Raw genomic sequence first — 21,990 nt, 5'->3', positions numbered from 1 at the left:
GGAAGACTCAGGTAGGAGCCGGTAATCTTACCGGTTCAAAGTTGATGAGCTGGGACGTGACGTCACTAGACCTGGTATTTCCCATTCCAAACTCGTAGGAGCCTCAGCAGCCCCGACGTAAAAAATCCAAGATGGCTGACCCGCGCAACAACAGTAGTTATAATCGTATAAATGCTATTTAGCACTTCTGTCTTGTTTGTGTCTCATTAAATCAGCTGTACACACAGCACGGCCTACTTCTATCTGTGTGGACATGAGGCTGCAGTGTTTGTATGCGCAAAATGCCACAAAATGCCTTGTTATCAACCGTTATTGCTAACAATGGCTAGCCTGGCTAGCGAGTGGATCTGACCAGTGAACAGTGAACTTCCCAGCTCAACTTTTCTGCAAATGGAATGCTAACAAAACGGAAGTGACGTCATTTAGCCTCCACATCCCAGTTATTTTGCGATAAAGGAACGCACGACTAGACCTGAAAATGGCACAGTGTAAATGGGAAATGCGTGACGTTCGCCGGGCGCTAATGTGCTCAGTATGAGCGAGAAGCGCCCGACTAGCGGGGTAAGGTCAGACAGACATAGGCTACAGCAGTTACGCTTGCTAGCCTGCATGAAAGACGCCAGTGTGTTTGTTTTTAATATAGTCATATCTATGGTTTATAACGCTGCCACTAATCAGAGGCAGAGAGGGCCAGGGGTGGGTTATGCCTTCGCCATCATCCGAAAAAAATATCGCTTCCGGTAAGCTAGCTAGCTAGCTAATGTTAGCTGCTGGTTGGTTGGCTAACTAGCGAATGTTAGCCGTTAGCTAACATTAACGCATTAACTAGACAAACACAGACATGCAGAGCTCCAAAAACAGAGCAATTTGTGATTTTGTTACTGTAGTTTCTGCAGAGTAACGTCCATGTACCTTTATGGATTGCACAGGGTTGGTATTGCAAAGGGATCTGATGGATAGTGCAGTAACAGTCAGCAGCTATGATAGCAGAGCCACTGGGGAGAGGAAGTCGGGGGGAGGAAGTCCATATATGGTCCATCCGGTCATGGGGCACAGCGATTGGCTGGCTCAGATTCAAATCTGAGTCAGCCAATCGCGTTGTCCGGCACTGTTTGGGACCGTGTATAAAAGGCCACCGCTGACCGGGGTGGGTGGGGGGAACCGGGGGAGGAGGGGGAGAAGAGGGGGAGATAAGAGGAGGGGAGAGGAGAGAGGGGGGGAGAGAGTGGAGAGGAGGGGAGAACCACAGGAGAGGGGGAGAGAAGGGGAGAGGGGGAGAGGAGAGGGAGAGGAGAGGAGAGGAGAGGGGGGGAGAACCAGGGGAGGAGGGGGAGAGAGGGGGAGATAAGAGGAGGAGAGAGGGGGGAGAGAGTGGAGAGGAGGGGAGAACCACAGGAGAGGGGGAGAGAAGGTGAGAGGGGGAGAGGAGAGGGGAGGAGAGGGGGGGAGAGGAGGAGTGGAGAGGAGGAGGATGGGAGAGGAGGATGGGAGGGGAGAGGGGGAGAGGAGAGGAGAGGGGGAGAAGAGGAGGGGAGAGAGGGAGAGGAGAGGAGGGGAGAGGAGAGAGGGGGGGAGAGAGTGGAGAGGAGGGGAGAACCACAGGAGAGGGGGAGAGAAGGGGAGAGGGGGAGAGGAGAGGGAGAGGAGAGGAGAGGAGAGGGGGGGAGAACCAGGGGAGGAGGGGGAGATAAGAGGAGGAGAGAGGGGGGAGAGAGTGGAGAGGAGGGGAGAACCACAGGAGAGGGGGAGAGAAGGTGAGAGGGGGAGAGGAGAGGGGAGGAGAGGGGGGGAGAGGAGGAGTGGAGAGGAGGAGGATGGGAGAGGAGGATGGGAGGGGAGAGGGGGAGAGGAGAGGAGAGGGGGAGAAGAGGAGGGGAGAGAGGGAGAGGAGAGGAGGGGAGAAGAGGAGAGAGGGGGAGAGGCCAGCAGTCAGCAGCTATGATAGCAGAGCCACTGGCGGGAGGAAGTCGGGGGGAGGAAGTCCATATATGGTCCATCCGGTCATGGGGGACAGCGATTGGCTGGCTCAGATTCAAATCTGAGTCAGCCAATCGCGTTGTCCGGCGCTGTTTGGGACTGTGTATAAAAGGCCACCGCTGACCAGGGTGGGTGGGGGGAACCAGAGGAGAGGGGAGAGGAGGAGAGGGGGAGAAGAGGGGGGAGAACCAGAGGAGAGGGGGAGAGAAGGGGAGAGCGGGAGAAGAGGGGGGGAGAGGAGAGGGGAGGAGAGGAGAGAGGGGGGGAGAACCAGAGGAGAGAGGAGAGGAGGAGAGGGGGAGAAGAGGGGGGGAGAACCAGAGGAGAGGGGGAGAGAAGGGGAGAGCGGGAGAAGAGGGGGGGAGAGGAGAGGGAGAGGGGAGGAGAGGAGAGAGGGGGGGAGAACCAGAGGAGAGAGGAGAGGAGAAGAGGGGGGGAGAACCAGAGGAGAGGGGGAGAGAAGGGGAGAGTGGGAGAAGAGGGGGGGAGAGGAGAGGGAGAGGGGAGGGGAGGAGAGGAGAGGGGGAGAGTTGAGAGGGGGGGAGAAGAGGAGGGGAGAGGGGGAGAGGAGAGGAGGAGAGGGGGAGAAGAGGGGGGGAGAACCAGAGGAGAGGGAGAGAGAAGGGGAGAGCGGGAGAAGAGGGGGGGAGAGGAGAGGAGAGAGGGGGGGAGAACCAGAGGAGAGAGGAGAGGAGGAGAGGGGGAGAGAAGGGGAGAGCGGGAGAAGAGGGGGGGAGAGGAGAGGGAGAGGGGAGGAGAGGAGAGGGAGAGGTGAGACGGGGGGAGAAGAGGAGGGGAGAGGGGGACGTCCGTCTTTTGTTTTGTTGTTTGGCGTACTGATACGTTGTGTCTAATTGTCAAGTTAACGTAAAAGTTGACAAGCTATATACGCTGTTACTTCCTGTCTAGGGCGGGCTCTAGGCCGGAACCAGGCAGGGTGACAAAATCAATTGTGAACAGAGGCCAGGCTCATTCCCCGGTAGTCTGGGCACCTTTCATCCCGCTTTTTGTCATGGGGTGTAAACCACGGAACCAGAATGAACACCGGAAGGCAGTGCGCCAAAATACGTCTTTGTTGCCGTTAGCTTGACGTCTCTTGCCTCGATTAATTGTCTGATGCAAAGCTTCTGTATTGGCTTAAAAGATGTGAGATTGTGAATCCGCAATGTTTCTAAAAGAACTTATTCAAAAACTTCGTTCGGTATGGCCATCTTTTGTTTTGTTGTTTGCCGTTCTGATACTTGTGTCAAATTGTCAAGTTAACGTAAAAGTTGACGAGCTATATACGCTGTTACTTCCTGTCTAGGGCGGGCTCTAGGCCGGAACCAGGTAGGGTGACAAAATCAATTGTGAGCGGAAGCCAGGCTCTTTCTCGCCGAGAAGAGCCTGGTGACGCGAGGTTATTCCCCGGTGTTCTGCTGCTACAGGTGCGGCTGGTGATTGGTTGGGAGGCTGATGGGGCTGGCCTTAAAAGGATCCTGGGCCTCTCCTTCACTCTCTCCTTCCCTCCTCCCAACCAGCCTGTGCCACGCCAGGAGCTAGCTTTAGCCACTCTTTTGTTAGCTTAGCTGGTAACACTGATATTTGTAACCGTGCCATTTCTTCTGTAATTGTAGGCAGTCTGTATAACAGCATTTAGGGGTGAGCTAGAAGCCCTGATTTCTCGTCAGTTCCTTTTTTCTCCTGTGTTTAATATTAGTTACTCAGGTAAGATGTCTGTTGTTAATTTGGGGGGTTTATTGGGCTCACCCTGACGCGCTCTGCTGTTATACTTCATTAAACAACATTGTTGTGAATTGCAAATCTTTCGTGGCATGGTCATCTTTGGGAGAGGGGACAGGGGGGAGTCACTTTATGTTATGTTTGGTGTCGCCTAGACCGGGCATAACAAGAGAGACAAATGACAAATGAAGAAATGACTTTTTATTGAGGTAGAAGCAGAGCATGTACATGCAGAAACATGCCCCCACATCCTGGACCTGAAGACATGAACTCTTGCATCCCTGCCTTCACAAAACAGTCAACCATAATGTCTGAGGTGAGATGAGATGAGGTCACGTTGTCTCGCGTCGACGCCGCCATGTTGACCACATGGTCTCCACAGGGCCTGCCAGAAGATCTGAGGTGAGGCAGTCTTGTTGTCCTGCACTGGGGGGGTGACTCCAGCAGTCTTGTTGTCCTGCACTGGGCTGGGGGGGGGGGGACTCCAGCAGTCTTGTTGTCCTGCACTGGGCTGGGGGGGGGGGGGGGGACTCCAGCAGTCTTGTTGTCCTGCACTGGGCTGGGGGGGGGAGGGACTCCAGCAGTCTTGTTGTCCTGCACTGCGGGGGGGGGGGGGGGGGGTAACTCCAGCAGTCTTGTTGTCCTGCGCTGGGCTGGGGGGGGGGGGTGACTCCAGCAGTCTTGTTGTCCTGCACTGGGCTGGGGGGGGGGGGGGGGTGACTCCAGCAGTCTTGTTGTCCTGCACTGGGCTGGGGGGGGGGGGTGACTCCAGCAGTCTTGTTGTCCTGCACTGGGCTGGGGGGGGGGGGGGGGTGACTCCAGCAGTCTTGTTGTCCTGCGCTGGGGGGGGGGGGGGGGTGACTCCAGCAGTCTTGTTGTCCTGCACTGGGCTGGGGGGGGGGGGGTGACTCCAGCAGTCTTGTTGTCCTGCACTGGGCTGGGGGGGGGTGACTCCAGCAGTCTTGTTGTCCTGCACTGGGCTGGGGGGGGGGGGTGACTCCAGCAGTCTTGTTGTCCTGCACTGGGCTGGGGGGGGGGGGTGACTCCAGCAGTCTTGTTGTCCTGCACTGGGCTGGGGGGGGGGGGGGGTGACTCCAGCAGTCTTGTTGTCCTGCGCTGGGGGGGGGGGGGGGGGACTCCAGCAGTCTTGTTGTCCTGCACTGGGCTGGGGGGGGGGGGGGGACTCCAGCAGTCTTGTTGTCCTGCACTGGGCTGGGGGGGGGGGGGGACTCCAGCAGTCTTGTTGTCCTGCACTGGGCTGGGGGGGGACTCCAGCAGTCTTGTTGTCCTGCACTGGGCTGGGGGGGGGGGGGGTGACTCCAGCAGTCTTGTTGTCCTGCACTGGGCTGGGTGACTCCAGCAGTCTTGTTGTCCTGCACTGGGCTGGGGGGGGGGGGGGGGGGTGACTCCAGCAGTCTTGTTGTCCTGCACTGGGCTGGGGGGGGGGGGGGGGGGGTGACTCCAGCAGTCTTGTTGTCCTGCACTGGGCTGGGGGGGGGGGGGTGACTCCAGCAGTCTTGTTGTCCTGCACTGGGCTGGGGGGGGGGGGGGGGGGGGTGACTCCAGCAGTCTTGTTGTCCTGCACTGGGCTGGGGGGGGGGGGGTGACTCCAGCAGTCTTGTTGTCCTGCACTGGGCTGGGGGGGGGGGGGGGGGGTGACTCCAGCAGTCTTGTTGTCCTGCACTGGGCTGGGGGGGGGGGGGGTGACTCCAGCAGTCTTGTTGTCCTGCACTGGGCTGGGGGGGGGGGAGGGGGTGACTCCAGCAGTCTTGTTGTCCTGCACTGGGCTGGGGGGGGGGGAGGGGGTGACTCCAGCAGTCTTGTTGTCCTGCACTGTGGGGGGGGGGAGGGGTCAGGTTTGCTTTGGCATCACAGATGCCTCAGCTTCCACTTCATTGGTTTGTGATCGTTCTGTTGATTGAAACATTAGATCATTTATAAAATGAGACATGAACACTCATGGTTCCCACATCAAAGGCTAAGAAGCCCAGGCCACACACAATTGTCTTTTATCTAGTATGTATGTGTGTGTGTGTGTGTGTGTGTGTGTGTGTGTATATTAGACCGATACTGGATTTTTTTGGGCCGATACCAATACCGATATTAGGGAGTAAAAAATATCTGATTCTGATCGATATATCGGCCGATATTCTTATATACACACACATTATATCACACATTTTTTGCAATGATTCCTCAATATCAAACACTTGACAAAGATATGACTTGATGTGACTTGAGACATGTAATGTAGGCAGGATATTTTACAGTTTAACAATATATTTTATTGTCCAAGATAACATCAGTGCACTGAAACTGTAAACTTGACCGGGAATTTAATCATTATAAATAACTAGAAATACAAAAACACAAATAGAACAAATAGAACTTGAGATATGCACAACATGCCGTCTATAACTAAAAGAAATAATAAAAAATAAATAAAATATCGACATATCAGCCGATACCAATATATTGGGCGCTGTGCGTGTGTATACATATACACACACGTGTGTGTATACGTGTGTACTACACACATAAACACACACACACACATATATACTGTATATATATATGTGTGTATATATATATATGTGTGTGTATATATATATGTGTGTATGTATATATATATATATATATATATATATATATATATATATATATATATAAAGCAGCAAAGAATACCTCATTTGTATAAAAACGTTGTTGCTGCAGGTCTACATATATGCAGGATACAGAAGAAGGCCAGTTTGCTCACAGAGTGACACATGGTTCCATTACAGTACCATAAGGGCGTACATTTGTTATTATGGGCGACCCAGTGGGAGTTGAACCCGTAACCTTGGCAGCATTCGTACCATTCTCCGCTCACGGAGCTCCACAGTGTCACTGGAAGGCGAGGTCTAGGAGCTCCACAGTGTCACTGGAAGGCGAGGTCTAGGAGCTCCACAGTGTCACTGGAAGGCGAGGTCTAGGAGCTCCACAGTTTCACTGGAAGGCGAGGTCTAGGCGTTTCCTTCGTGGACGCTGACGTGGCGTCGCAGGTGGCTGGAGGAGATGAAGGTCTTACCACAGTGCGGACACCTGAACTGCTTGATACCCGTGTGCACCGTCATGTGCACCTTGAGCGAGCCAGACCGGGAGAAGCGCTTGCCGCAGTGCACGCAGCTGTAGCGCTTCTCGCCCGTGTGCACGCTCTGGTGGCGCTTCAGGTTGCTGTAGTCGGAGAAGCGCTTGTCGCACAGCTCGCAGCCGAAAGGCTTCTCGCCCGTGTGCACCCGCATGTGCGTCTTTAGGTTCTTAAGGCAGGCCAGAGTCTTCCCGCAGAAGGTGCACACGAACGACTTCCCCGCGTCGTCTCGGTTGTAGCTGCCGCCGCCATTCGGGCCGTCCTGCGGGCTCCCCCAACCCTCCGTTATCATGAAAGCGTTCGGTTCTGTCCTGATGGAGATATGGGGCTCGTCCAGGGGCAGCGGCGCCCTCTGCCTGCTGTCAGGGAACACTGCAGGCTGCTCTGCTGGAGGTCGCGTCGCTTCACTGACCGCAAAACTGAAGCCGGCGCCCGTGTCAGAGGAAGCGGAAACACTCGGATTCAATGAATAAGAGCAGCCAGGATCGTCGCCATGTTGGAGCGGCGGCTCGTACATCAGACAGTCGAAGCCGATGGGCTCAGGCTGCCCTGCGCTGACTTCTGCTCTCTGGTTGGCGCTCAGGTTTGCAGATATCGAGGCGACGCTGGTGTCGACTTCTCCACCCGCCCAGGAGCAAGACCCAGAAGACACTTCCTGTTTGGTCGCCAGGGGAGGAGCTTCTGTCTCTGTTCCAGATTCCCCGGGCTGTCCATCAACAGCACGGGAAAAACCTTCTGGAAAAACAAAACAAAACAAGGTTTGTACAACAATGTCAACAGCAATTCATTATTTTGCATGACTATGTGCAGAATGAGCGGATTATTCAGATATTAACAGATTTTTAGATGGCTACTGTTCGCTGTAACCTTTGGCCTGTGAAATCTGACATGTCTGTTACATCTCTGAAGCTGTACTCACTATCCTGCTCAGTGTGCAGCCATGCCTCTTCAATTTTCTCCAATTTGACCACTGGGATCTTCAGCGTCACCGGCTCTGCTGCAGCCGGCTGCTGTGAACACAGAGACATGTGAAGAGCCAGAGATGTGATCAAGACTGGAAGAGATACAACACAGTTCAAAGTCAAGTCAAGTCAAGTCAAGTTTATTTGTATAGCACATTTCATACACAGAGGCAATTCAAAGTGCTTCACATAAAATGGTTGACAGGAAAAGAAAAGAAAAGAAGAGAGTAAAACGGACATTTAAAAGCATGCTGTCTATACCTAAAAGAAATAATAAAAAATAAATAAAATATCGACATATCAAAGTCATTTCTGACTACATATAATATCCCAAATATGCAGGAAATTCTGATAAAACATGAAAAGTTACATCTTTAGGGTAAACAAACGTTCATCATAGTTAACCAACTGCTATGCTTTGAAAAAACTACCATCAACTGTTTTCATTTTGTGCTGTCAATAACTTTGTGTAGGTGTTTTTTTCTCCATATAATAGACCTTATATTCAAGCATAATCTTGCAGGTTGGTAGACTACTGCCAGTACTGACCTGTCTGTGTGTCGTGTCTTGTCCTGTACTGACCTGTCTGTGTGCCGTGTCTTGTCCTGTACTGACCTGTCTGTGTGTCGTGTCTTGTCCTGTACTGACCTGTCTGTGTGTCGTGTCTTGTCCTGTACTGACCTGTCTGTGTGCCGTGTCTTGTCCTGTACTGACCTGTCTGTGTGCCGTGTCTTGTCCTGTACTGACCTGTCTGTGTGTCGTGTCTTGTCCTGTACTGACCTGTCTGTGTGCCGTGTCTTGTCCTGTCTCTCCAGGCGGCCCGGGGTCTCTGCATGGCGGTGGGACATGGGCTGACACTCGGGGCAGCAACACCTCAACTGGGACGAATGTATTTAGGACAACATGCTTAAAGGGGAACTTTTTTTTGCACATGATCTCACACACATCCAAAAACGGTCAACAGTTTTCAGGCATTCATTTAGTTTGACAGTTATTGAGTTGATTTGAGTTTAGTTGTGGACCAGTGATGTCATTTGTGCATGAGTTTTCGTATATGTGTGAGATCGTGTGCAATATAAAACAGCATTTGTTTTTCGGCGAAGTTCTTCTTTAAGTCACGGATAACGTACCAGTATTGTCATTCAGTAAAACAGATATTAACAGTTACCGGCAGGTGTCCTCCTCGTCTCGCTGCCCGGTGGTCGAGCGGGCTGCTGCTGCTGAGCTCGAGCGCGGCTGCTGGCGAGGAGGAAGGAGCTGCTGTGTCCCACGGTGGCGCGCTGCAGGGCGGTGGCTCCCGTGGCGCGCTGCAGGGCAGTGGCTCCCGCGGCGCGCTGCAGGGCTGAGACTCCCGTGGCGCGCTGCAGGGCAGTGGCTCCCGTGGCGCGCTGCAGGGCAGTGGCGCGGGCGGCTTTGAGCTCCACGAGACGCAGCTTTCTCCGCAGCGCCTCGTTCTCCTTCCGGCTGCGTGAGATCTCCAGCTGCAGCACAGCGTATTCGCTGTCCACGAGCTCGCAGATCTCCGCCATGGCTGTGTTGGCCAGCACTTCCATGATGGACGCCAGCTGCGAGTGGAAGGCGGTGGCCGGCGACATTTTCTCCCCCTCTCTGATCTGTTTAGTTTAAGAAGAACCTATTGTGGACTGCATTCAAACAGCGGGTCAGAGGTGGTCAGAGATGGGACACTATGTCGTGGGTTGTCCAGTGGCAACTCTCACAGCATCTGTGGGGAGGCAAAACAAACACAGCCATTTAGACTTGTGTAAGATGAATATTTACAGTCAGGGCGAGTACAGTGGCTCAGTGGTTAGCACTGCCACCTCCCAGCAAGAAGGTCATGGGTTCGAATCTCTATGGTAGTCCTTTGTGTGGAGCTTGCACAGTAAAGGATATACTGTGTTTGTGTAGTATCACAATGTAATCTAGTAAAAATAAGAACGTGTAGTATGTATATGATGTAACTTATGTTGTGAGACATGCTTGTGTGATAAGGGGCTATACACATAACTGTACTGTCTGAGTGTGAAAATGTGTAAAACTGGCATAGCCTAAGCTAACATTATAATGTTCACACTGGTATCTGCTCCATATAACTTCTTAAACCATGCCATCCAAAGGCAATACCACAGCAATTCCTATAACAATGGAACGTTAAATAGTCGACTAAATGCGCTTCACAAATCGTTATAATAACGTTATTACGCGGTAATAATAATGTTAGCTGGCCTAACGCTAACGTTAGCTTGCTAGCTAGAAAAGCAAGCATTTGCGGCCAAAGAAATGCAAAAAGATGCAAACCAAATGGCACTTTTTATAACTCTTAGTTGCATTCGAACGACCAAAATGGTCTACTGTTCCACATGAATATAACTTACCGATGAACGTGTAGAAAGCGTCATAGTTCTATGCTGTTTACGTGTTTACATAGATAAATTGTATGGTTTACCTCGCCGCTGCCTGGCTTTCTTCTTCTTCTACTATTGTTTTATGGCGGTTGGCAAACAACTTTTTGTGCATTACCGCCACCTACTGGAGTTTTTCTTCTTCTTCTCCTCTGGGGTATAACGGCAGCTTGCATGCGTTACATTACTGCCACCTTCTGCAGGTAAAGCATGTACCGGTACTGTATTTTGCTGCAGATATTCTGGGGTTTTCTAATTGATTATACAGGATAGGCAAAAAATAAATTGTATTTGTGTGAAATGGTTTGATATGCAGCTACATATGTTATCTCGCTGTATATTCACACAAATTGTTACATTTTGTTTGTGGTTCATTAGGGATGCACCGATATGAAAATTTTGGCCGATGCCGATAACCGATATTAACATTGCTGTTATGGCCGATAACCGATATTTACCGATGTCGATATGATCTGTATAAAACCAAATTTTTATGATCATCACATTTTGTACATACTGAAAAACACATGTTAACACTGAATTTGAAAAAGTTATGCATTTCTTTATTTGCAAAGCCTTTGGAAAAGCCCATAAATCATAGATTTACTGCATTATTTCATATCAATGTGAAGAATTTGGCTGATAATGATAACCGATATTAACATTGCAACATCTGACCGATACCGATATGACCGATATGTTAAAAAATGACCAACATCGGCCGATACCGATATGATTGCCGATATATCGTGCATCCCTAGGGTTCATTATAACGTATGACCGAAAATAAACCATTCATTAGAGGGTCAAGACAACCATTAGGTACTGTTAAACGTTTATTTTATTTGAAGTGGAATAAATCTCATAAAAATCTTATATCTCTAACATTGTATTTGCATTTCAGGTATTTAGTTGGAGTGATTTACAGTGAGTGAACAGGAAGAGACCGAGGACAGACAGGCAGTCAAACCTCTGGGAGTGAGAATGCAGTCCAACCGGACCACAGCAAACCACCACAAAACACAAGGAATTATGGGTAGAAGGAGAGCGATGCTTGGCAAGTCTAGTGGAAAGAAAATGAAATCTGGACTGAGGGCTCATACTCAGCTTTTTCTTCATGTGTTTTCTTAACCGGCATCAAACAACAGGAGAAGAGACAGACAAGTTCATGTTAGACAGGAACTGGAAGCACATTTTCTTTTACATATTTGACATTTCAAACCCTGTCCAATAAACAGCTCTGCCCTGGTTGGCTTGTAAGGGCGGTCGAACAATCGCTGTTAATAATTTTGTAAAAAAAAAAAAAATTGCAGGCCATGCCAGGCCACCGGGCTACTATAAACTTTAGTTCCAAGGCCAGCAGTAAACAAACAGTAGCATATTTCCGTTTTGTTTTAACAGTAACAGTTTTGTCATAACAGTAATTTACAAATTCCCCAGTTACTGAATGGGCTGCACAAGATGTTTTGTGCAAGTGAAGTGAAGTTGCATTGTTCAAAAACTGGTCTGTCTACTTGACAATGTTGCTGCAATAAAATGGTTGAAGTCAGATGTACAGACTGGAAAATTGTTCTTATATAAACCATCTGTTGACAAAGTTTTCCTTTGGGGACATCATTTGCAGTTGAAAAAGTAAGAAATCGCAATATATCGAAATATCGCAATATTCAATATATCGCAATATCGGCGATATCGCAATACTATCGTATCGTGACTCAAGTATCGTTTTAGTATCGTATCGTGGGCATCTGGTGATTCCCACCCCTAGTAGTCAGTACACTGCACAAAATAAAATAAAAAGTACACTGCAAAAAAAAAAAAAAAATGTAGACCCCGTTTGGACCAATCGTTTGGTCGGAGCTGTGGTCGATTTCTGGTCGACCAGGGTCATCTTTGGTCGAGGGCAGCCCTACTCTCCATCTCCTCCCTATCCTCTCCTCTTGGCTGTTCCAGCTCAATGTATCATTTGCCTTTTATGTTCCTGTCTGTGTTTGTGTCTTGCTGCTCAACTGTTCTCTTGTTTTTAAATGCTGCCATTGTGGCCAGGTCTCACTCGAAAAAGAGATCATTGATCTCAAGTGACTACCTGGTCAAATAAGCAAAAAAATTAACAAAATAGTTTCCAAACAGTGGAGTCAGAGAACATGTTAGTCTGTCTGAAGATGGCAGATGACTTGAGTTTCAATATTGAATACATTCATAGATTCAGACATACCAGCTCAGTAGGCCTTGTGGTTTGAGTGTACGCCCTGAGACTGGGAGGTTGTGAGTTCGATCCCCGGCCGAGTCATACCAAAGACTATAAAAATGGGACCCATTGCCTCCCTGCTTGGCACTCAGCATCAAAAAGGGTTGGAATTGGGAGGTTAGATCACCAAATGATTCCCGAGCGCGGCACTGCTGCCGCTCACCGCTCCCCCAGGGGATGGGTCAAATGCGGAGAACAAATTCCGCACACTCAGGTGAGTGACAATCGTTGGGACTTGACCTTACCTTTACCACACAACATTCATATTTGCAGTGAGAAATGGGACAAACTGGGCAGCAGAAAGTCAAAACTGTCTCTGAACTCTGAGCTCTCTGGAGGGGCAAGAGAGAAGAGACTATAGAGTAGCACAACATGTAACTGAATTGAAAACAGTTATTTACGCAGTTAATCTCCAAGACAAAAATATAATTTTTTGCAATTGAACTCTTGCTGTGGAGCATCTCCTTTGGGCTAAACACCATGAACTGTGTGACAACAACACATAGAAGTGTATATTTACAAAGGTCATAATTCATCATAATTAATGCAACTTCCGCTCTTTCTGCCACCACTTGTTGGAAACTCGCATTAGTGCCGTTAAAACTGTTCTGAAGGTTCCTTTCAAAATGAGCCATCCACTATTTTACAAAAAAATGCGAGATATACTCAGTGCCCCACCTCCGATGTAGCGCCACCCATGGGTCAGTCAGTGATGTAGCACCTGCGATGTAGCGCCACCCATGGGTCAGTCAGTGATGTAGCACCTGCGATGTAGCGCCACCCTTGGGTCAGTCAGTGATTCCTACTTTACCACTGAGTGCTCCATTCATTGTCAATGGTGCCCGCTAGCGGCACAAAGTCAACATTACAGTTTGACGAACAAAAACAAACTAGAAAAAGCATAATAATAAAACATATAAGTGTTTAGGTATTTTAAATCATGTGTCAAAAATGACCTACAGTTTCAAACTACTGAGTGATGAATTTCATGTTTTTATACCAACTAGAAAGATAATTTGTAGTATGCCTCGCTGCCCTGCTCGCAGACGCAGTTGTGGGCACCGCGCGGAACCCCTCACCTTATTAGAGTAGTGAGATATTACTTTGGAGTGAAACCAGTGAAGGATCTGTCCTCTTCTTCTCCCAGCTGAAGCAGTCAGTCCGTCAGTCAGTCAGGTCCTGGGGTGCTGTGGGGTGCTGTGGAGTGCAGTGCTGTGGAGCGGAGTGGTATTTCTTCATGTGTAACTTGAGGCTGTATTTGACGATGAAGCTTTTGGAGCAGAGGGCGCAGGTGTACGGCCGCTCTCCGGAGTGGACGCTGAGGTGGGACTTGAGGTGAGCGGACTGGGTGAACTTCTTGCCGCACTGGGGGCAGCTGAAGGGCCGTTCCCCCGTGTGGATCCGCATGTGGACCTCCAGGTTCTGCGACGTGGCGTAGTTCTTACTGCAGATGGCGCAAATGTAGCGCTTCCCTTTGGCGCCGGCGCTCATCTGGCCGTCGCAGAGCTGCGGCCGCCCGGACGGGTCCCTGTACAGGCCAAAGTTCATCATGTCCGCGTCCTCAAACTCAAAGGCAGAGCTGCTGCTCTCAGACAGCTGGCATTCGGCGGAGATGGAGCCCGACACGCTGATCAGCTTCAGGCCGAACGCGTCGCCGTCGCCGCTCTCGTTCTGATGAAACGGAGCGAACGCCATGTTGTTGTGGGCGTGGCTCTTGGCTTTGCTCCAGCTCAAACTGGGCTCCAGCTCTCCTTTGTTTGTGGGAGACTGGGACTCCATCAGGCCGTCGGAGCCTCCGTGACCTCCGAAATACGCCGCCTGTCTGTTTGCGCTCTGCGTCGCGGGGACCAGCGCCCCCTCCTGGTGCACCAGGTGCACATCGGTGTCCATCTGAGACGAGTAGGAGCCCACCCCCGACGACTCCCCGGCCTCCCTCTCCTCATCCGGCTGGCTAGAGCAGCCGGGCTCGCTGCCTGGAGAGCCCAGCGTGTACTGGGTCTGGGGAACCAGCTTCTTCTGTCTGGATGGACTTCTCAGCATGTGCTGCTCAGAGGACTTCTTCCTCTCTGGCTGCTCGCTGCCCGGCCAGTGTCTCTTCACGCTCCTGATCTGTGATGAAGAGGAGGAAGTCCTGGTACCTGACAGAATGAGAGATGTTAAAAGGAGTAGTGTTAGAGAAAATGCTCCTATTACATTAGGTCCATTATCATCTATTAGCATTGAGTGTCTAACATCAGGCCAAGATATTTAACCTCAAATAGCTGGTCAATAGATGGACCATTGATGTTTAGATTTAACTATTTACTTAATTCCCTTTATCTGGTGAGGATGGTCTCCTGGATGAGAAGCATATTACTGACACAGTTTTCTTAATGTTCAATGTTAGACAAGAGTGTCTGTCTGATAAATGCATTGTATGTGTTCTACTACTCACCTTCATCAAAGGTGTCATTACTGTCGGAATCTTCATCCTTGATCAGCACCACATCTGGAAGCTGAGGAAAGCATCATTCAAAGCTTTCAGTCACACAGCTCAAAGAATCACAAGACCAATGTCATTCAATGATAAGTGCAATTCTATAGAAGCCGCGAGTGGCCATGCTTGCATTTTTGTATGTGATTATCACAAGTTAATTATCTCAAGAAAACAAGCTTTGTCATCTCAAGATAAGGAGATAATCTTATTACTTGTGTTTATCAGAGATCAGGAGTGCATGCAGAGGTGCTGTCTTGACAGCTAGTAAATGATTGAGGCTGAAAATGTTAGATCATCACCTGACCTCTGACCTCCTCTATTATGATTTAAAAATTTAGGAATCACATGACTAGGGACAGATATGTTGAGAGGTGCTCTCAAGTCTCTAACATGGAATTTGTGGGGGGGAGAAATGAGCCTTTTCTTGTCTCTTGTTTTGTTTTGTGGCATAAAAAGTATTTTCTCTTTTCAACTCATGAAGAATGGGAGCAAAAACAAGTGTTGTGTTTCTAGATTTGTTCAGTATAAAATTCACTGTACATCTGCATCAAAATAATCATTGTAATACCATTATTACATGTATAAAAAAGAAAAAAATAGAAGATGCATTTTCTGTGTGCTTTTTGTGTTTATATTGGTCAGGTCTGAAGCCTGTCAGGGGTTTACTAGGTGTGTGTGTGTGTGTGTGTGTGTGTGTGTGTGTGTGTGTGTGGGGGGGGGGGGTCAATACAGCATAGTATTGCGATATTTTGCATGGCAAGATTGTATCGATACACGGATGCACATTGCACACAGTATTGATCTTTTAAAATGGCAATAACGATAATATTGTATCGTGACTTACGTTTGTCGGTGATAATATCATATTGTGGGGCCTCTGGTGGTTCCCACCCCTAAGTCATCTACCTAACGTTACGACTTTTCCTTTCGGGACCTAATTTGCGGTTGAAAATAGGGAATACATCGCAATCTATGTTATCGTAATATTTAAGTCCGCAAGCAAGCAGATGTTTAAAATCCCAATATCATATTGTGACTTAAGTATTGTGATAACCGTATCATGAGGGCAGTGTAGGAAATTGTAAAAATATATTTTGGGGGGAACTTTTGCCTCCACGGTCTAAAAAATGGGGCATCTACAACATTTGGGGGGCACCTTAAGAAATAATAATTACTTAGTGCATACTTTGTTGCCAAAGCATAGTGTGAACACCAGCACTGTTTGTTGTTCTTCTTCTTCTAGCCGTGACACACAACCTTTATAAACACCTTTATAAAGGGAACCTTTGTAGTTGTGTGTCACAGCTAGTCTTCTTCTGGCATCCAGCTTGTGTGTTATGGATGGGAATGGAAATTAATTCAATGAAAATACAACTTGGGGGCAATTTTTAGGGGCATTCTAGGGCATTTCTGCCCTTGCCACTGGATCATTTCCTACACTGCCGTGGAGCCTCTGGTGATTCCCCGGGCCGCCTAGTGTTTACCTCTTGGACATCATCTTCTTCTTCGTCTCCTCCGGGGCTCGCTGCTCCTCCCTGCCTGTCCTGCTGCCCCCCCTCGGCCTGGCTGTCCTCCTCCAGCCCAGGAGGACCAGCCTGGGCCTGGGCCTCTCTCCCGGGCCGGGGCGCGCTGTTCCCGGGCTGCCGGGGGACGATGATGGACTCGATGAGGGTGAGCTTCTTCCTCAGGTCGTCGTTCTCCTGATGGCTCCGTGTGATCTCCAGCTGCAGCGTGTGGTAGCCTTCATCGACCAGCTGGCAGATCTCCAGCACGGCCGCGCGCGTCAACGCCCCCATGATGACGGACAGCTGCTCGTGCAAACCCGCGCCGTTCATGTTAACCACCACAGCTTCTATGGTATGGAAGAACTGGACTCAAACTACACCTGATCACCGATATGAAGGCATCGGCAGTGTTTGGAAAGCGAGGTGACGTCGAGTAGCTGCCGCTGACTGACTAATAACGTGACTTGTGTGTGGACCTGAGAGCTGTCTCTCTCGACTCGACTACAAAGGAAGAGACGAATGTTTTTTTTCTTCCCCTTCGGCACACACTTCCGGAATCCGGATTGTTCATTTCAAAATAAGAGTCTGTCAAATGGCCACGACGACAAACCACGCCCATGGAAACCACGCCCCGTTCCAAACCACGCCCACTATCGTCTAGTTTTGTAAAATTGTATATTCAGATCTATAAACTGTACACTCTGCTTGACATACAGTATATATTTACCACACAATTAGTGTGGTTTTATTCATTTTGGGAGATGTACTTATTAATAAATAAGTGTAGCTGTTACGAGGAGCACATGAAGGCAACAGCGGGCTCGAGATGCACCAAAGATGAGGGGTGAACTTTTATTTTGAAAATACCGATGCGGAAGTGGCCTTGACGACTAGGAGGAGGAGGAGGAGACAGCCGAGCAACAACAAACAACAAGCCGCAGCAGCATCCATCCAGCCCCCCACACCACACCGCCTGTTCGCCCGGGTCAAAGGACTATAATAACTAGCCTGTTAGCTAAGCTAAGCTAGTCCGCTCATTTCCTTTCTCATTCTTCTCGGATGCGTTGTGTTTAGCTCATGTCCATTTTAAATTGACGTCCAGGTGATTCACGCTGCTGCTCGCTTCACACATCTCTGTCTGTCCGCGATGACGAACTACAAGGCGTTCCACTCCCAGCTGACGTCCATCATGGAGGCGCTGGCCAGGGCGGCCGTGCTGGAGGTCTGCGAGCTGGTGGATGACAGCTACGCCGTGCTGCAGCTGGAGATCTCCCGCAGCCACAAAGAGAACGAGGCGCTGCGGAGCAAGCTGGAGCTCATAGAGAGCATCATAGCCCGGGGACACCGAGGCAACATCACCGCCATGCTGGACTACACCACCGTGCCCGGCCAGCAGCAGGAGGCTCAGCCCGGGGGGCTGGCGGACTTCACTCTCGGTAAGTGAAGTTCAGCCCCTGTTTGTTTACACGTGTTTACACGCTGCTTCACGTCTCCTGCTGCCTCCATTGATAGATTATTATTATATATCCATTTCACAGCAACCGTTATGAGCTGGTAAAGCAGGAAGTAAAGCAGGGGCCAGGAAGTAACCAATACCATTAATGATGATTCCATTCCATTTAGGTGTTCCAGTGCCAGGGGCCCCCATCAATGTTATTGGTTGCTTGCTTTACTTCCCGCTTTACCGCGTCAAAACGATTACTGGGCCTATTGATGGTGGCATGCAGTGTATGATGCATGCGTTCCCCTTTCCCCACATCTCACATCTCGTTGAAAGAGATGTCACACCAAACCTAACTATTAACAAATGTGTGTGTGTGTGTGTGTGTGTGTGTGTGTGTGTGTGTGTGTGTGTGTGTGTGTGTGTGTGTGTGGGGTGTTCTGGTCCAGAGCGCGCCCTGTCAGTCGGATTTGGAGCCAAGCAGCCAAAAGCCGGTGTGAAGAGGAGTGGACGGGTCCTGTCTGTGGAGGCAGCAGCAGAGATGATCAGCCCTCTGCCCACTGAGGTACCACAGCCTGCATCCACACTGACTGTGCCCACTGAGGTACCACAGCCTGCATCCACACTGACTGTGCCCACTGAGGTACCACAGCCTGCATCCACACTGACTGTGCCCACTGAGGTACCACAGCCTGCATCCACACTGACTGTGCCCACTGAGGTACCACAGCCTGCATCCACACTGACTGTGCCCACTGAGGTACCACAGCCTGCATCCACACTGACTGTGCCCACTGAGGTACCACAGCCTGCATCCACACTCACAAAAGTAACTCACGTAGGTGAGTTACTTTTGTATTTTGTCTTGGTCTTTCTACACGTAGGTGAGTTTGTTTTGTCTTGGTCTTTCTACACGTAGGTGAGTTTGTTTTGTCTTGGTCTTTCTACACGTAGGTGAGTTTGCCGGTACCTGTGGAGGAGCCGAGTGATCTGGATGCAGATGTAGTTTTGGTGAAGGAGGAACGGACAGGAGAGGAGGCGAGCGAAGACGAGCTGCTGCTCAATGAGGACGGTAAGGCACGCTGCTCTCTTCCAACTGACTAGTTTACTGTATGTTCCAACTGACTGGTTTACTGTATGTTCCAACTGACTGGTTTACTGTATGTTCCAACTGACTAGTTTACTGTATGTTCCAAAGAAAGAATGTGGTTTGTTGCTGAGAAAATACTTTTAGTCTTCCCAGAGAGATAAACACAAAGAACCTTTGGGAGAAGAGCAGTTTTCTAATGTTCCTCATGTATCATTGTAACATGTTTGAATGAGAAGTGCAGTTTTCATGATTTATAGATAATTAAGTCTTATTGTGAACTGGGTCGTGATGGTTTGTCCTTTTAAAAAATGTCTCCCCAGAAAGAAAGTTTGGCGACGTGTTCTAAGCTCTGCTCATTGCTGTGGTTTCTCTCAGGGACGGAGGTGCAGGCGTTAGCAGATGACTGTGAAGAGGGGCCGTCTGGCCTGATAGCTGCCAGCCTGAGGCAGTGGGAGCACAACAGCGACGAGGCGTCCGAGCAACACGAGCCTCGAGAACCTCACAGCGAGCCGGGGTCCCCCGGCCCGGCGGGGGGCGCTGACAACGACTCGTCAGACGTGGTGTTCGACTTGGCGTCGGAATCGGACTCGGAAGCACCCTCCATCGCTCTGACGCGAAAGCCATTTCCCCTGGGCTCGGGAAGCCCCACATCCCTCCCCGGGACCTTTGACCTTAAACGGGGCGTGTCCATGATCAGCTCCCTCCCCTACGACATGGAGCTGGAGATGTGCTCGTCATGGAACAACCAGGGCCTGCCCAGCATGGTGCCTGTCCCACGCCGGCCGTACCCCAAACCGGACCCCCGGGGGGCGCCGCATGCCGACAAAGCGTCCTGCGAGCCCAACGCGGCCGGCGGCTTCCCTCTTGCTCTGGGCCTGGGCGTCTCCAAGATGGACCCTCTGGACCTGAACAGGTTCTGCAGGGACCGGCGCTTCATCTGCACCTACTGCGGCAAATGCTTCACGTCGTCGCGGAGCCTGGAGACGCACGTGCGCGTGCACACGGGCGAGCGTCCGTACAGCTGCGCGCAGTGCGGCAAGCGCTTCACGCAGTCGGGTCACCTGAAGACGCACCAGAGCGTGCACACGGGGGAGCGGCCGTTTGCCTGCGAGCACTGCGGCAAGCGCTTTGCAGGCAAGCAGAACCTGAGGATCCATCAGCAGAAACACCATCCGGCCGACCAGGGCGCGGCTCCTCCCTTGTAGCCCCACCTGGTGGTGGGGGTTGAACACTGCACAGGGTCGAGGCGTCCGGTGCCACTGCTGCTGCTGGACGTGCTGAAAACCTTCTGCACTCATCAGTGTTGTCGCAGTCGAGTCCGGCTCCACTCGAGTCCGAGTCCTCGCCACATTTCCAGGACTTGTTGTGACTCGACTTTGACTTGAGCACTGGTGACTTGGACTCGAGCGTTCATGCATTCAGACTCAGAAGTTGGAGACGACGACTTGTTGGTTGATAAAGACAGTTTTGTTTTTGTTGGTCTTCTTGTAATAATTTGGCACCAGATATTGATAGCTATATTAATACTGTGACATTATTCATTTTGGTGCCAGGACAGGCACGTGTGTTCCACCGACGTGTGGATTCACGCTCATGTTCAGGAACTGGACTTGGACTCAGGTAATAGGGACTCAACTCAGATTCTTCTTTGGTGACTCGGACTTGAACACTGGAGACTGGAGACTCCACTTGGACTCGATAGTGACTTGATTACAACACTGGCACTCATTGTACTGTAAGGCGCTTTGGGCAGAAGCGTCCACCAGATGAACAATAAGCTATGATCAGAACCTTACTGCTGTTACTCTTAACTACATATCTCATCGAAATAGATATTTTTTTTTAGTTCAAGGTCTTTTGCAGATCTTTTAGAAGAATGAGTGCTTTTAATTAGAAAAACATGATGAATAGTAATGACTCTTTTTATTTGATTAGGCCTTACATTTTTTTAACCATCTTAACTGCCTTGGTAGGAACCATAGTTTGTTTTCCTCTGAGACAAAGCTAAATGGGACTACGGCCTCGTCGGCCTGACACAGAGCAATTCTTACCTCAAATGAAAGAACGCCGGCCGTTTTGGGTCGGCTTCGATACTCGAGTGACGACGACCAGGTGAAACAGAAACCTAGAAGAAGCATGTGGATGATCATTGGTTGGTGTTATAGGCCGGCAGTATCTAACATTAAAAGCGTGCAATCTTACACAAACAGTTTGTTTCATTCATGCTCATGTCTCTTAAACTGTCTAAAATCCAGTTGAATTTTAGGCCTTAAATTGGACTGCATTTATATCAAATGTCTTCAATACTATTTTGCAAGGTCTTAAATAGTTTGGCTTATGAAAGTTCACATTACGTTCATAAAGTTGCATTCACTGTTTTTGGGGGTAAAGTCAAAAGCCAGCAGCAAACGCCTAGTTTCACACTGGCAGCATCAAATTCAGATTTTCCTTCATCCCCGATACTTTTTTTGACAGTTTTGGACATAAAATAGTTGACTTAAATTAAGTTCATAATGCTCTTAGAAAGGTTCAAGACCTTTCTAAGAGCATTATGAACGCAATTTAAGTTATGGAACTTATGGAAAGCTGCAGAAACCCTGCCTCAGTATCGCCAGCTGTTGCTTCAGCTTTCTCTCTCTGTCTGAAGCTGGGAGCAGGGAGCAGTTTGAATGATCTTGAGTAACCGGGTCATGATTTCTGGAAAGAGACATTGCTGTTGAGTTGATTTCTTTGACTTTCTACAGTGACGTAGAGATAACGGCTGCAAAAAAGAATCAGTTTGCCCTGTGTTTCACTGGATACCAGGGCTGCCAGGGTCTGTTTTTCACTGGATACCAGGGCTGCCAGGGTCTGTGTTTCACTGGATACCAGGGCTGCCAGGGTCTGTGTTTCACTGGATACCAGGGCTGTCAGGGTCTGTGGTTCGACAGTGGGGTTCGACTCCCACTGGAGCCATGCATGCTAACAATGTAGCCACTCATGTTTGTAGGAAACAAGCATCCAGCAGCAACATGACAGATGCAATGTGATGTTTATT

At 49.7% G+C, this 21,990-nt stretch overlaps 3 protein-coding genes across 5 annotated transcripts; 1 reads left to right on the top strand and 2 right to left on the bottom strand.

Moving 5' to 3' along the window:
- Positions 1-5,577: 5,577 nt before the first annotated feature.
- Positions 5,578-9,466, bottom strand: LOC310796999 (uncharacterized protein). 3 transcript variants are annotated; one of them, XR_014553702.1, is made up of 5 exons: positions 8,960-9,466; positions 8,572-8,669; positions 7,749-7,839; positions 6,558-7,564; positions 5,578-5,610 (listed from the first exon to the last, which is right to left on the bottom strand). XR_014553702.1 is itself a non-coding variant. In XM_083659266.1 (4 exons), exons 1-4 carry the CDS (start codon positions 9,384-9,386, stop codon positions 6,705-6,707), a joined length of 1,476 nt encoding a protein of 491 aa, XP_083515392.1. In that variant the 5' UTR covers positions 9,387-9,466; the 3' UTR covers positions 6,502-6,704. The 3 variants fall into 3 exon arrangements, 2 of the variants coding, with proteins under 2 accessions (XP_083515392.1, XP_083515393.1); XM_083659266.1 differs by lacking the exon at positions 5,578-5,610 and having other exon boundaries at positions 6,502-7,564; XM_083659267.1 differs by lacking the exon at positions 5,578-5,610 and having other exon boundaries at positions 6,502-7,564; positions 7,749-7,836.
- Positions 9,467-13,449: 3,983 nt separating this feature from the next.
- LOC310796700 (uncharacterized protein) lies at positions 13,450-16,752 on the bottom strand (the record flags this gene model as incomplete). The annotated part of the gene is made up of 3 exons (XM_083658943.1): positions 13,450-14,579; positions 14,876-14,936; positions 16,402-16,752. The coding sequence occupies 3 exons, from the start codon at positions 16,750-16,752 to the stop codon at positions 13,606-13,608; spliced, it is 1,386 nt and encodes a 461-aa protein (XP_083515069.1). The 3' UTR covers positions 13,450-13,605.
- Positions 16,753-17,412: 660 nt separating this feature from the next.
- On the top strand, positions 17,413-21,078 carry LOC310796583 (uncharacterized protein). The gene is made up of 4 exons (XM_083658791.1): positions 17,413-17,858; positions 18,313-18,428; positions 18,818-18,935; positions 19,329-21,078. Exons 1-4 carry the CDS (start codon positions 17,570-17,572, stop codon positions 20,156-20,158), a joined length of 1,353 nt encoding a protein of 450 aa, XP_083514917.1. The 5' UTR covers positions 17,413-17,569; the 3' UTR covers positions 20,159-21,078.
- Positions 21,079-21,990: the final 912 nt, after the last annotated feature.

Source organism: Poromitra crassiceps (genome assembly GCF_964638095.1).
Source record: "Poromitra crassiceps genome assembly, chromosome: 23".
NCBI lineage: Eukaryota > Metazoa > Chordata > Actinopteri > Beryciformes > Melamphaidae > Poromitra > Poromitra crassiceps.
Note: the sequence above shows the minus strand (reverse complement) of the source record. Positions and strands in the feature narration are given on the sequence as shown.